At 45.9% G+C, this 12,732-nt stretch overlaps 1 protein-coding gene across 3 annotated transcripts in view; it reads left to right on the top strand.

Annotated features, from left to right (window-relative positions):
- The window catches only part of LOC147604894 (uncharacterized), a 107,604-nt gene that overhangs the window by 94,569 nt on the left and 303 nt on the right, over positions 1-12,732 (top strand). Inside the window, exon 10 of one of the 3 annotated variants that reach the window (XM_086794334.1) lies at positions 12,117-12,615. The exons of 1 other annotated variant lie outside the window; for it this stretch is intronic. In XM_086794334.1, the coding sequence (XP_086650460.1) occupies positions 12,117-12,155 (39 nt within the window). In that variant the 3' untranslated portion in view covers positions 12,156-12,615. Of the gene's footprint in view, positions 1-12,116; positions 12,616-12,732 lie in introns of those variants that run through there. One more of the 3 variants, XM_086794332.1, reaches the window with a different exon arrangement.

Raw genomic sequence — 12,732 nt, 5'->3', positions numbered from 1 at the left:
ATGGCATAGATGTGCTCTGACACGGTTTGCTCAACCTGACTTCTCTTTGTTACATTGCTTGCATTTCCATCGTGTTGCACCTCCCTTAGATGAATACCTTTCTAGCCTTTCAACCTCGTCCCACCAAGTAGCATTCGAAGCTGATCGCTTTGAACCCGAGTAAGCCATGATGTCTGCAAATTGGGGCAAAAAGTTGAATAGGCTTTCAAAGTTAACCATTCCAGAGAAATGAGTCCTTTTTTTTCTTCTGTTTAATGGGGAGAGACTGTGCACTGTGCAGTGTGCAGTCCAGATTGTGATTCACCATAGGTAATTTTTAAAACACCAAAAGTTCAAAGTTCAAAAAAAAAAGAGAAAAGCTTCTTGCTGCCTTGCCTTTTAGATGACTGTAGTCTGCACAGTGCAAGGGCTGGGGGCCTGGCTGCCAGTGGTGGCTGGGGCGACTGTAGTACTGTACTATGCAGGCAGCAGGCTGCAGTACATATTGTCAAGACTCAGGAGTTGAAACTTGAAAGTACAGCTGCTGTACGGGCAGGACTGTACGGGCGCTGCTGTACGGGCAGGACAGTACGGGCGCTGGAGCCTGGCGGCTGTACTCGTGGAGTCGTGGACAGCAACGGCGAAATGCGACGGGCGACGGGCGGCGTACGGGCTTGTGCGGATTTCCGAAAAGCGCCCAGCGCTGCAAGGCTTACGGGCTTCATTTTTTTTTTTAAATTCCACGTCACCTGCACGTTCCCACGTGGGGGAACGGCAGGCTAGCGTTCCCTGGCGCGTTCCACCTAGCGTTCCACCTACGTTCCCTGCCGTTCCACCATTTTTCGATCACCGCCACGTTCCAGCATGCGTTCCCGGCGTTCCACTTGTCCACGCGATGGGGGAACGCGTTCCACTGTTCCCAATGGGGGGAAACGGGGTTCCCTTGCTACTATGGCTGGGTGGCTACCCACAATCTTGCATACCAAGGTGGAGGGCTTTAAGGATGCGACTGTCAAAGCAAGGAGCTGGAGGTCTGTTTCTGAAAAAGAGAGGCAAGGAACGACAGCCTTGGTCGGGGATGACAGAGCGGTTGCCATGGAGTCCTCCTGGGGTTTCAAGACTAGAAGAGGCAAAAACTTGCCGATAGGAAAAACTGCCGAAAGCTGGAAACATGCCTTGAGAAAATGCTGAAGGGGGGGAGGCGAGGAGGCGGCACGAGGAACGGAAAGGCGGAGGGAGTGATCGAATGAATGAAAAGAATCGGAGGCGGAGTGGCTAGCAAGAGAGACGAAGAGATGAGGGAGCAAGCGGGACAAGCAGCTAGCAGAAGGTGGGCAGGGGGAGGGGTAGGGCAGGCACAGGCAGAAGGGAGGAGAGGGCAATGGCGGGAAGGAGGGGGGAGGGCGGGGGGGTGTTTTCGGGGGGCTCACAAGAGGTGGGGCAGATTGGAAGGCGAGGGAAGGAGGGAGCTCAACAGGATGGGGGAAGAGGCGGGCAGGGGCTGGGCGAATGCAGAGGGGACGAGGAACATTATGCTATGTTTCCATCATTGTAGAGGCCAAAACATGAGTCGATTCCCTGTGGTGAGTGGAAGTGAAGAGGCATGCCTGTGAGATGGGGTACCATGTGTAGTAGAGGCATAGTGAGACACCTCTTCTCTCTCATGATGAATAACAGATTTCAGCTTTGTGGAAGCGACTCTAGGTGGGTTTGGAGAAGGTTGCTACTTCTTCCCTTAGGCCAAAGATCCTCCTGTAGTTACTATTTTTTCACCACCCATAGGCGCTTTTTTTAATCCATTCATAGGTGATGTCGCCGAGGAAGCACCGTGTGGGGTTTTGAACCTAGGACCTCCTGGTCCTAGGCAAACCCATCACCACTTGGGCTATCACCTCATTGGCAAGGGAGCTTCTTAAACATAAGCTCACCCTCTTTCCTTCCACTACATCACCTTGATCGAGGAGAAAAGAGAGTGCCATCTCTCTTGGTTTGACACCCTATTCCAATGCATTAGTTTCCAATGCATGATTCACGAAAGCTGAGTGCCTTTGTGCTTCCATTACCTGTTTTGCACTTGGATCTTCTTGCAAACCCTTTAAGTGGGCATCCTTGTCACGAAGCTGCCACTTGAGATTTCTCATCTCAGCTTGCATAGCATCATGCTCATTAGTGTCCTTCACTTTCTCTTTACCACGGGATGGCTGTCCTTCAAACACATGGTCATCACGGTCTTTCCCGTTACCGCAGGATGGATGTCCCTCTTGCACGACCACCATGCAATGCTCGGGATACATTTTCAGCATGGTGTTCTTTTTGTGCATGGGTTGGTTGTTCATCATCAACAACTTGTTCTCCAAGGGCTTGCCTTCTTGAATATACATTCACAACACTACCTGTATGGCTGCCCATAGTACTTAAAAGCACTAAAAGTTCATGTATGCAGTCTTCCATAGAAAGGAGGAAGATCCTAGGCTCTGATACTAATGAAATACCCCCAAATGGGGTTGAGCACAATCTTGTCACCACACACTTACAAACTATTAATACTATTTAACAAGATGAAATGGCACAACACCAAACAAGATAGCAATGCTGAAATTTTAATAACACAAGTAATAGGGCCAACCCCCCTTGTAATACGAGTGTATTATCAAGGATTTCTCAAGATAACAAGCTTCATGGGAATCACATGCCAGATTTCCAATGACATTCATGCAGTGAAAACAGATTGAAAACTGTTTTGTTGAAGCTAGTGTTGATTCCAAAGCTTTTGTTGTGTAAAACCCCACTTCCCAATCTCCAGTGACTTGCCACAAGCAACTATGCTTCATTGCCATCTATACACAGGAATATGGGAGATGGGGCAACTGTTATGCAGTTTCAAGATTAATCCTTATGGGCCGAGTCTGCACTGCAGACGGTGGCACTAACTATGACCGCGGACCTACGCGATCATGTCATGGCCGTCCTGCATATACATGCCTATATAGATACACGGCTAGCCCCTCTTCTCCACAAAGTTCATCAATGATAAAACTGTCCCTAGTTTCTACTAGCATACAACCTTTGTCGTAGTATTTCCAGATCAGCCATCAAAGCTCCCTTACACGGGTGTGGGGCTTTGCCATCTATTGTAGCACTTGAATAATACAATATTCTTCTCTATCCTTGTTATTGTGCAATTTGAGTTTTAAAGTTTTGTGCTGTGAAAGATCCTACTTCTTGTGAGAGTTCTCTTGTATATACCTTCTCTTTAGGCCTTTTTGCTTCTTTTGCTTGTTGAAGTTGTAACTTCAGTAGCCTGTTTTGCTCCATCAGCTCTTGAAGGAAATTTTTAGCTTTGTGGAAGCGTTTCTTCTTTTGTGGTGTCTTCTTGGACACTTTTTTTTGCAGTGTTGTCTTCGTGGACACTTTCTATGGTGGTGTTTTCTTTGAAGCTTCTTTCTTGTTATCCTAACATGGTGCACGGTTGGGTGGTTTTTCTTGACCTCAGTTTTGCCATCCACGGAATGCACTCATTGTAGGTAGCCACGTTGGGTCACAAAGTAAAGCTCTAATGACAATGTAACATGCAGCCGGTTTGATCGTGCAACTCGCAACAAGGCCTTCTTTACACCTTTATTCTAGTGAGCATGAAGCAATCCACTTTAATCTTTATTACGGGAGATAGTCTAAAGAGAGAACATGTAGAGTCGACACCAAATTGGGTCCCAATCTGCCCACTTAAGGGCCCCCTCCCGCAAGTAGGAGTATTTGCTTTATTGTTTTAAAGAACTTCTTTACAATGTAGAAAACTTACTGTGATGATGGTTGACTGTGTAAGCCTAGCGGGGTGTCCTGGACAGATTCCACCACGTATCCAAGAGATAAATATAGAGAGAGAAGATAGAGAGGAAGAGAGAAAGGTTCAAGGAACTTTGCACAATACACACACACTGAGCGGGGAACAGGCCCGCCCCCTTTCAAGAATTTATTTAAGAACAATCCACGGGCTCTCAAGCCAAGATCAATACATCAATGAATACAAAAGCAAACAAATATGCCGATGTAGAAACCCAAGTCGATGTTGAAGTCGAGGCACGAGATCTTGATGCCGAGCACACCACGGGGATGACCCACAAGATCTCTTAGGGGGCTAGTACCAGATCCAAATCCAAGTCCAAATCCAAATTCAACGAATCCCCAAGCTTGCACACGAGGTGCACAGGAGACAAGTACAAATGATGAAACTTAAGATGACTAGCTGTAGGTTCAGTGCTCAATCTGGTGTAGAAAACAGCCCACAAAAGGACGCACAAGGGTGTACGTTTAGGATCAAGTACACCCGATAATAAGACGGCGGTCAGCAATATGGCACACAAGTACAACAGGCGGCAACAAATCTGGACGTAGGGCAGCTGTAGGGTAGTAGCGATCGGGTAGGTGGCACTGTTCAGAGGGCGGCAAAGGTTCGGTACAGATGGCAACGACTGTTCTTCAAGTGGCACATGTGACCTAGTAGTTCAAGTGGGCGTTGGTGTCCGCGATGCTGGCAAGCACATGTGGCAGCGCTAATCAGCGGGCAGCAGCTGGCAGGCGCAGGCGGCGCAACAGTGTTGTCAAGCCAGTAGGTGGTGGCTACGCTGGCAGCAGCAGCTGGCGGCCAGAAGGCAGGCAGTGGCTAGTGCACAGTAAGCGACAGCAGCCACAGGCAACAAGTCAAGTGGCGCTGGCAACCGTAGGCAGCGCACAGGTGGTTGGCGTCTCTAGTTGCAGACGACGACCAGTACAACAGTTCGGCGGCAACTGGCTGGTTGCGGGTTGTGCTTTCTAGTAGTTCAGGTGTGGCACAACCAAGCAGGGAGCAGCAGCGGCAACACGTGGCGCACAGGTGCAGGCAGCACAGAAAAGTGGGCCAAGCAGGGTGGCGATGGAGAAAATCCCCACGCTTGGGTGATGAAGATGATGATAACGATGATGAGCGCCTTGCTTTGTCGATGACGTTGATGGAGAGCTTCACTCGTCCATGATGATCTCCAGGCCTTGTTGATGGTGCTTCAAGAGGTTCAAGCCTATTTTATACTTGAGAGGAGCCCTGCTTTTTGCCAAAAGCTAGCAAGGCTTTTTGCTTTTCTTTTTCACTTTACTTTTCCTCTTTTAACTTTTAATAATAAAATATTACTCAAATATGGCCAGCTTTTCCAAAGTTCTTGTGCGTTGCTTTTGTGGCTTTAGGGCCTTGCTTTTTGGCCCTAGAGCTGCTTTTTGAAAAAGCGGCTTTTTTTCTTTTTGGTCAGGCTCAATCTCCTCTTGGTAGTGGTGCTCTTGGCTCACGGTCAACTTTTTGCTTTTCTCTGCTTTTTGATTAAAATTGGCGCTTTTCCATGTGCAAACCTAATGGTCCATGTCCCCATGCCTTCTTCCACTAGTCCTATGTTCGGGCAAGGGTTCCATCATGTGAATAGAGCTAGGAGGGCCAAATAGTTACATTGCCTCCCTCTTGTATCGGAGTTGTCCTCAACTGCGGAATACAAGTGTTCCAAGCATATCCATATGTTCCAAGTACTAGCCCCATCTGGTGAGCTTGTGCATCTAGTCATTCCCCATATCTCTGGTGTCATTTGCTCATCTGGCAACATCTTTATGCCTTATCTTTGACCAATGGCTTTGTTCTTGATTGTGCTTCTTCATGACCTGTCACATGTGTTAGATAAAATAATTCCATATCTACCTCCTATAAAAACTAGACAGAAGCTAGTCAACAAACAGGTGTGCATCATTCGCGTCTATTGGGTATTCCAAGTACTAGCCAGGTAGTCTAGAGCCCAGTGGACTCTCACATGCCATAAATCCAAGCATTGTCCACACATCAAAGACAGCACAAAGAAATTCAAACATACATACATCAGTATTATGCAATTCACAAGTAATGATTCTCCTGTTCATGGATTGTGGTTGGTCTCATCGAAAACCGGTAATGAGCTATTTGGCTCCCGAAGCAAACCGCTGAGTCAATCCTCAAGGCCATCTGGTTCACTAGGACCGCCTGACTATTCATCAATAGTCATCTGGGCTATCTGGTCGCAATGGTTGCCCAACTATGAAATCCAATATAGTCATCTGGGCTATCTGGTCATAATGACCGCTCAACTATGAAATCCAAGGCATTTGGCATAAATAAAGGCCATTCAATGGGTCATATGGCATTGTTGCCACCCAAACACAAATCTTGCTCCTTGGGTCATTTGGTATGCAACCGACACAAATTACCATTACATAAGCAAGATAATGATCAATTCCATTCCAATATATATACAATGAAGAGGGCTAGAGGTACAATCCCTCCCTCTTGAATCTGTCTTGTTCGCAAGACGTCTATGTCTGTACTTCAAATACATCTGGACCAACCGCTTCCTCATAAGCTCAAGGTATATCTGGATAGTCCTTGAAGTACTCCTCTGACATCCATTTCGCATCCAATGGCGAATAATACTTGAATTTTGCAAGAGGAACTTTTGGACCACTATCTTTCCTCTTTTTCTTACAGAATGAAACACAATCTGTTTTGGTTGCACAATCTCTTTCTTACTCTTGCACCTCTGGTGGATCCCTGCAATACAGGCTCCTCTAGGGGTAGTCCTGTATATGGTTTCAATAAACTGACATGGAAGGCATTATATATCCTCCAATGATCTAGAAGGTCCAACCAATAACATACATGGTTCATCTTCTTGGTAATCTGAAAAGGTCCATATACCATCATTCCCATTTCTTGACTTTGGTAATCCAAAGATAAAACCATAGCAATACTTTCCCATGGAACATTTAGAATCGACAAGAGTTGTAGTAATCCTGGTGGCTTTTTGTCAATCAAACTTGACCTTCTGACAAACCAAATATTTGCAAACATATTGCTCAATGTCCTTTCTCATACTGGGCCAATAGAAGTAGCTCTCCAAAGCTTGAGTTGTAATCAAGATGCCTCTGTGCTCCATGTAGCATGGCATTCTTTTTTTTTTCCGGGAGAGAGATCCTACTAATAGTTAACATTACAACTCGCTCAACGTCCCAGCCACGCTGGTGTCGTGAGCTACAAGACCATCTACGCGGCCCTCTGAAGAGGGCGACGAGCACACTCGACCACAGAGAGCGGAGGGGCTACACTGGAGTCCTCCTGGGAAAGGCGGCCAGAACACGATCGACGCCGAAAGGGAAGCTTATGGAGAGCGCGGATGAAAGGTGCCGCCGAGGGGTCCAAGCAGGGTTTGAACCCAAGACCTTTCGGTCCTAGGCAAACACTTTACCACTTGGACTATCACCTCTTTGGCTGTAGCATGGCATTCTTCCATCACTTTGGCCTCAAATCCTTTGTCACACACATAAATGGTGGGTTTGCATCATAAGAAAACCCTCCTTGATGACATAAGAGGTCACCAAATCTCCATTTGCAATCTATTTCGAATATCCTTGAAATCCTCATTTGTAGTATAAAGATCTTTCATGAAAACAAAATCCATATGATAATCGATAGAAACCGCATGGCTTATGGGTCTACGAGATATTACATCCGCTACCTTGTTGTCTTTTAACACTGGTCCTTTGCTAGCATAAAATCTCAATGCTTCAAAGGATTCTTTTTCAGCTTTGGTCCACAAAGATCCCACGACTTTCTTTGTCAAGTCTTGCAATGGGTTAACCACCACTGCAAACCACTTGAGAACTTATTGGCATGATGTCTATCTGATGATCTTCCGGTCTCTTTGGCTTCTTGCTCTAGTTTGTCAGGACAATTTGCAGCCAAGTGTCCCTTCTTTCCACATTGGAAACACTTTCCTTCTTTGGCATATTCCTCACGTTGCTTGAGGGACAATTTTGTTCGAAAACGTGGAGATTTCTCCTCACTCATATTCTTCTTCTCTTGAGACTTGGCTCTTGATGGGGATCGGTCTTTAAACTTCTTCTTTTGGGGTGGATCTCGGTTATCATTCTTTGTCTTGCCCTCCATCCAAGGCATGTACAAAGCCTCGGCTTGCAAAGCTTTGTCTTGAGCTCCCTTCGAAGTTTTAGGACCAGCCATATACACTGCTTGCATAAGCTTAGATTGTAGTCCATTCACAACTTACGCATTTCCATTAGTGGTGGAATAGGAGTATATGAAGTAAACTTCAATGAAACAGCTGAAAAGTTGTTAAGGTAAGTTGCACATTCTCACCGACTTTTTGCTTTACCTCATCCCACTCTTGAGTCTTTTTGCACATCCCCGCTTCAAAGGTTGGGGGAAACTTCTTGTTGAACATAACCTTGAAGTCAGTCCATGTCTTTGGCTCGGTCGCTTCTTGTATCACTTTTAGCCACCAATTCAAGGCGGCATCCTTCAAGTGCATGTAAACCATGCAAAGCTTGGACTTTTCGGAGAAGTCCTCTCTCCCAAAAGTGGCATCGAATAGCTTGATAAAAGATAAGTCTTTTTATGTATCCCTCTTTGCATAGAAAGCATCGAACTTGACGCTCTTCTCTCCCGGATTAAAGTCCACTTTGCTGGTTGTTGAAGGTTCCTTTGCCTTCCTTTTCCTTGCTTGTCCTGAAGAGGCTGCATATGAGATAGCAAGCCTATGGGTAGCCTCCATGTCTCCTCGTTGAGAAATAGAGTGGTGGCTCTAGATCCTTCTGCAATGGTGACTCCTTTGGCACGAAGATCAGCTTTAGCAGCTTCAACTCCTTCGGCTTCAGTGACTCTATCCTTGATAAAATCTTCAAACATTTGAGCCCTTCTTTTGTCCTGTTCTTGCTTGGCTCTCCAAGCAAGGAATTCATCATCTCTGAGCAAACCCTAAATTGCTGAAAATCATGGTACTCTTTTGATGATAAGGTCGCAGTCTCATGAGTAATGGATTGACGACCTTGGTTTCCATCTTGAAGTCTTGGATCGGCCTCATAGTTGTTCCCTTCATTAGGCCCTTGGTTGCCCTCTACTCTTGACATGGCTCTGTCACCCCAAGAAATATTCCTCAAGGGAAATCCTGCTCTGATACCATTGTAAGCCCAGTGGGGCGTGCCGTGACAGATTCCACCACGTATTAAAGAGAGATAAATATAGAGAGAGAAGATAGAGAGAGGGAGAGAGAGAAGGGTTTAAGGAACTTTGCACAGTACAACACTGAGCGGGGAACAAGTCTCGCCTCCTTTCAAGAATTTATTTAGGAACAATCCATGGGCTCTCAAGCCAAGATCAATACATCAATGAATACAAAAGCAAACAAATATGCCGATGTAGAAACTCAAGTCGATATTGAAGTTGAGGCACGAGATCCTGATGCCGAGCACACCACGAGGAGGACCCACAAGATCTCTCATTGGGCTAGTACCAGATCCAAATCCAAATCCAAATCCAAATCCAAATCCAAATCCAAATCCAAATCCAAGTCCAAGTCCAAATCCAAATCCAAAACCAAATCCAAATCCAACAAATCCCCAAGCTTGCAGACGAGGTGCACAGGAGACAAGTACAAATGATGAAACTTAAGATGACGAGCTGTAGGTTCAGTGCCCAATTTGGTGTAGGAAACAACCCACAGAAGGACGCACAAGGGTGTATGTTTAGGATGAGTACACGTGGGAATAAGATGACTGTCAACAATATTGGCAAGCTAGTACAGCATGCGGCAACATATCTGGTGGTACGGCAGCTGTACGGCAGTAGTGGTGGGGCAGGTGGCATTGTTCAGAGGGCGGCGGAGGTTCAGTTTAGATGGAATGGCTGTTCTTCAAGTGGCACACAACAATTCAGGTGGTCACTGGTGTCGGCAATGCCGGCAAGCACAGGTGGTAGCGCTGGTCAACATGCAGCATTGGCAGCAGTTGGCAGGCGCATGCAATGCTGGTATAAGGCAGCACCTAGCAGGTTGACAGCAGCGTTGTTAAGCCAGTAGGTGGTGGCTATGCTGGTAGCCAGAAGGCAGGCAGCGGGGCTAGTGCATAGTAAGCGCCGACAGCCACAGGCAACAGTTCAAGTGGCGCTGGCAAGCACAGGTGGCTGGTGTCTCTAATTGGAGACAACGACGAGTACAGCAGTTCGGTGGCGGCTGGCTGGCTACAGGCGACGCTTTCCAGCTATTCAGGTGGCACCGCCAACATAATCACAAGAAATGTTTCGAGGTTTTTTTTGTTTCAAGGTTTTTCAGGTTTTGTTTCGAAAGGTTTGGTCCCTCGGCTGAGAAACCGCGAGGTTTCGAAAAATCAAAAATTTCAGAAAGTATAAATACCTAAAGAACTTATAGTAGCCATCTAAAAACATAGTGTATTGATGAAAAAAATCTATCTTCTCGCACATCTTGGGAAACCATCCTTATTTTGGTGAGGCATTATGGCAATTTTGCTTGATTAGATGCCACAAGTGGTTCAATCAAGGACTCCTAAGAAATTGAACAAGAGAAGGTAGAAATTGGGAAAGATTTAAGACATTGGAGGATGGTGTATGAAGAAAAAGGGGAAAGAAGAGAGGAGAAGAAGAGAAAAGGAGAAGAAGAGCAAGGGAGAAGAAGAGGAGAGAAGAAGAGAATGAAGGAAGGAGTAGAGGTGAAAGAAGAAGCAGAAGATGAAAAAGGGGAGGGAGGTAGCAGAAGATGGAAAAGGGAAGGAGGGAGGCAGGAGAAGAAGAGGGAAGGAAGGTGATGAGGAGGATATGGAAGAGAAACGAAAATAAAAATCCTAGAAAAATCAGGGAAGGGGGGGGAGAGCGAAATGAAACTTGAAATTTGGGCGAAAGTGCCATACTGGAGAGGTTCCGAGGTTTTTAAAAACTGTTTTTGAGTTTTGAGTTTTGAGTTTTGAGGTTTCGAGGTTTCGAAAGCTAGAAACAAGTTTTTTTGTTACTATGACCTCCAAGCAGGGGGTAGCACCGGCAACAGATGGCACATAGTTGCAGGCATCATAGAAAAGTGGGGCAGCCAAACAAGGTGGCAATGGAGAAAATCCCCACGCTTGGGTGATGAATGGAGAGTTTCACTCTTCAATGATGATCTCCACACCTTGTCGATGGTGGGGCTTCAAGAGGTTCAAGCTTATTTAATACTTGACGGGGAGCCCTGCTTTTTGCCAAAAGCTAGTAAGGCTTTTGCTTTTCCTCTTTTTATCTTTTAATAATAAAATATTACTCAAATATGGCCAGCTTTTCCAAAGTTCTTGTGCCTTGCTTTTTTGGTTTTAGGGCCTTGCTTTTTGGCCCTAAAGCGGCTTTTTGCTTTTTGGTCCGGCTCAGTCTCCTCTTGGCGGTGCTCCTGGCAGGTCCTGTGCTTTTTGAAAAAGTGGGTTTTTTCTTTTTGGTTTGGCTCAGTCTCCTCTTGCCAGTGGTGCTCTTTGCTTGTAGTCAACTTTCTGCTTTTCTTTACTTTTTGACCAAAACTGGCGCTTTTCCATGTGCAAACCTTTTGGTCCTTGTCCCCATGCCTTCTTCCACTAGTCCTGTGTCCGGGCAAGGGTTCCATCATGTGAATAGAGCTAGGAGGGCCAAATAGTTACAGACTGAGGAATGCCAAACACAAGGACGAGGTAGACCAAACATCGGCTGAATGATCAAGCTTTCCGAAGACAACTGTGAGGCCACTTCGGAAGCCTTAACGCTCACTCAAATCTACTGAGGGAGATTCAAAACTGATGGCTGAATGTTGAAGAAGACATCGGGTGCCTTGGACTGAAACATGTATGTATGCACAAGTCAAGAGACTCAAGCACACATAATTCCGCCCTTGATCATTGCTGAATTGTGAAGGAATGAGAGGATTTTAGCATGGGACTGAAGGCGCCTTATATATGCACCTCTTCATGTTGGTTGGTTTGCTGATGTAGCTGTTAGCCTGTTTATTTGCTCACGACTTGCTGAAATAGCATTAAATTCTTCTTTTAAGCCATCTTTTTCACACGTGGCTGTGCTTGCCTTTGCTGCTGGCTGACAGGCCCTTATGGTCTTCTATGGCTGGCCGACAGGCCTATGGGCTGGCCTCAGCCAAGGCCCAAGTGTTGGCCCTTCTTGGTGGCTCTTGTTTGGCCTCCTTAGCTGGGCCACGGGCTGCCCATGTGCAAGGCCTTAGGCTGGTCATAAGGCTAGGCTATGCCTATGCCATCTATGCTTACTAAATGCATGTCATATGTACCTATGCTAGGCTGAAATACATGGACTGACTGTTCCCCAAGTGGGTTAAGTGAGAAACTCTGACACCTAAGGCTTGGAAGGACCTACGTAGCTCGTGCTCAACATGTCCCTGGATTGGGGCTCACAACAGGGTCACAGTGTACGATAAATAATCCTAAAATGGTTCTAATTTTGTACAAGTATAGCACTGATGATGAGCCAATGTGTCACATGGCACCTCAGTGCATGGGTGCATGTGACAGTGGTATGGAGACTGTAGCAAGAAGAGCAAAGAGAGAAACTGAAGAGAGATGCAACTAGAGAGAGAAACTGAATAGAGATGCAACTACTGCGGGTTGATTGCAAAACCAAGTACTCATAATGATCGGAATGACAAGAAGCAACCTTAGATACATCTTTCTGTCTTGGAGTTGACATGCCATTGTTGTATTCATGTTTTTACGCCTATCCTATAACACACTTGATTCATAAAGTTTTGGACATTTTTCCAGCCTACTATGCATACATGCGTATATTAATGGACTGGACGATCTTTGTCTCATAGACCCTTGTGGCCTTCCGTTAGACATTAGATAATAATAACATTTTTTTTCTCCCTTTTCCTTTTTCTTTTCTTAGTTTTTAAT

This window comes from Cibotium barometz, chromosome 60 (genome assembly GCF_041138505.1).
Source record: "Cibotium barometz isolate CiBa-2024 chromosome 60, ASM4113850v1, whole genome shotgun sequence".
NCBI lineage: Eukaryota > Viridiplantae > Streptophyta > Polypodiopsida > Cyatheales > Cibotiaceae > Cibotium > Cibotium barometz.
The sequence above is the reverse complement of the archived record's forward strand: the minus strand, read 5'-3'. Positions and strand labels throughout refer to the sequence as shown.